At 63.2% G+C, this 644-nt stretch overlaps 1 protein-coding gene across 1 annotated transcript in view; it reads left to right on the top strand.

The window, feature by feature from the left end:
• Nucleotides 1-11: 11 nt before the first annotated feature.
• NR4A2 (nuclear receptor subfamily 4 group A member 2) overlaps nt 12-644 on the top strand; it is a 4,696-nt gene continuing 4,063 nt past the window's right edge. The window contains exon 1 of the mRNA XM_005429112.2: nt 12-639. Within this exon, the coding sequence (XP_005429169.1) occupies nt 33-639 (607 nt within the window). The 5' untranslated portion in view covers nt 12-32. The remainder of the gene's footprint in view (nt 640-644) is intronic.

Genomic DNA, 644 nt, shown 5'->3' with positions numbered 1-644 from the left:
CGAGCCTACCTGCCGCTGTTTCGTTCGCAGCCATGCCCTGCGTTCAGGCTCAGTATGGGTCCTCGCCTCAAGGAGCCAGCCCGGCCTCCCAGAGCTACAGCTACCACTCGTCGGGAGAATACAGCTCCGATTTCCTGACTCCGGAGTTCGTCAAGTTTAGCATGGACCTCACCAACACCGAAATCACCGCCACCACTTCTCTGCCCAGCTTCAGTACCTTTATGGACAGCTACAACACGAGCTACGACGTGAAGCCGCCCTGCTTGTACCAAATGCCCCTGTCCGGACAGCAGTCCTCCATTAAGGTGGAAGACATTCAGATGCACGGCTACCAGCAGCACGGCCACCTGCCCCCCCAGTCCGAGGAGATGATGTCCCACTCGGGCTCCGTCTACTACAAGCCCTCGTCGCCCCCGACCCCGTCCACGCCCGGCTTCCAGGTGCAGCACGGCCCCGTGTGGGACGAGCCCGGCTCCCTGCACAACTTCCACCCCAACTACGTGGCCACCACGCACATGATCGAGCAGCGCAAAACGCCCGTGTCCCGCCTGTCGCTGTTCTCCTTCAAGCAGTCGCCGCCCGGCACGCCCGTGTCCAGCTGCCAGATGCGCTTCGAGGGGCCCCTGCACGTCCCCATGGGCGCC

The sequence above is a fragment of the Geospiza fortis genome, unplaced genomic scaffold (assembly GCF_000277835.1).
Source record: "Geospiza fortis unplaced genomic scaffold, GeoFor_1.0 scaffold193, whole genome shotgun sequence".
Taxonomy (NCBI): Eukaryota; Metazoa; Chordata; class Aves; order Passeriformes; family Thraupidae; genus Geospiza; species Geospiza fortis.
The sequence above is the reverse complement of the archived record's forward strand: the minus strand, read 5'-3'. Positions and strand labels throughout refer to the sequence as shown.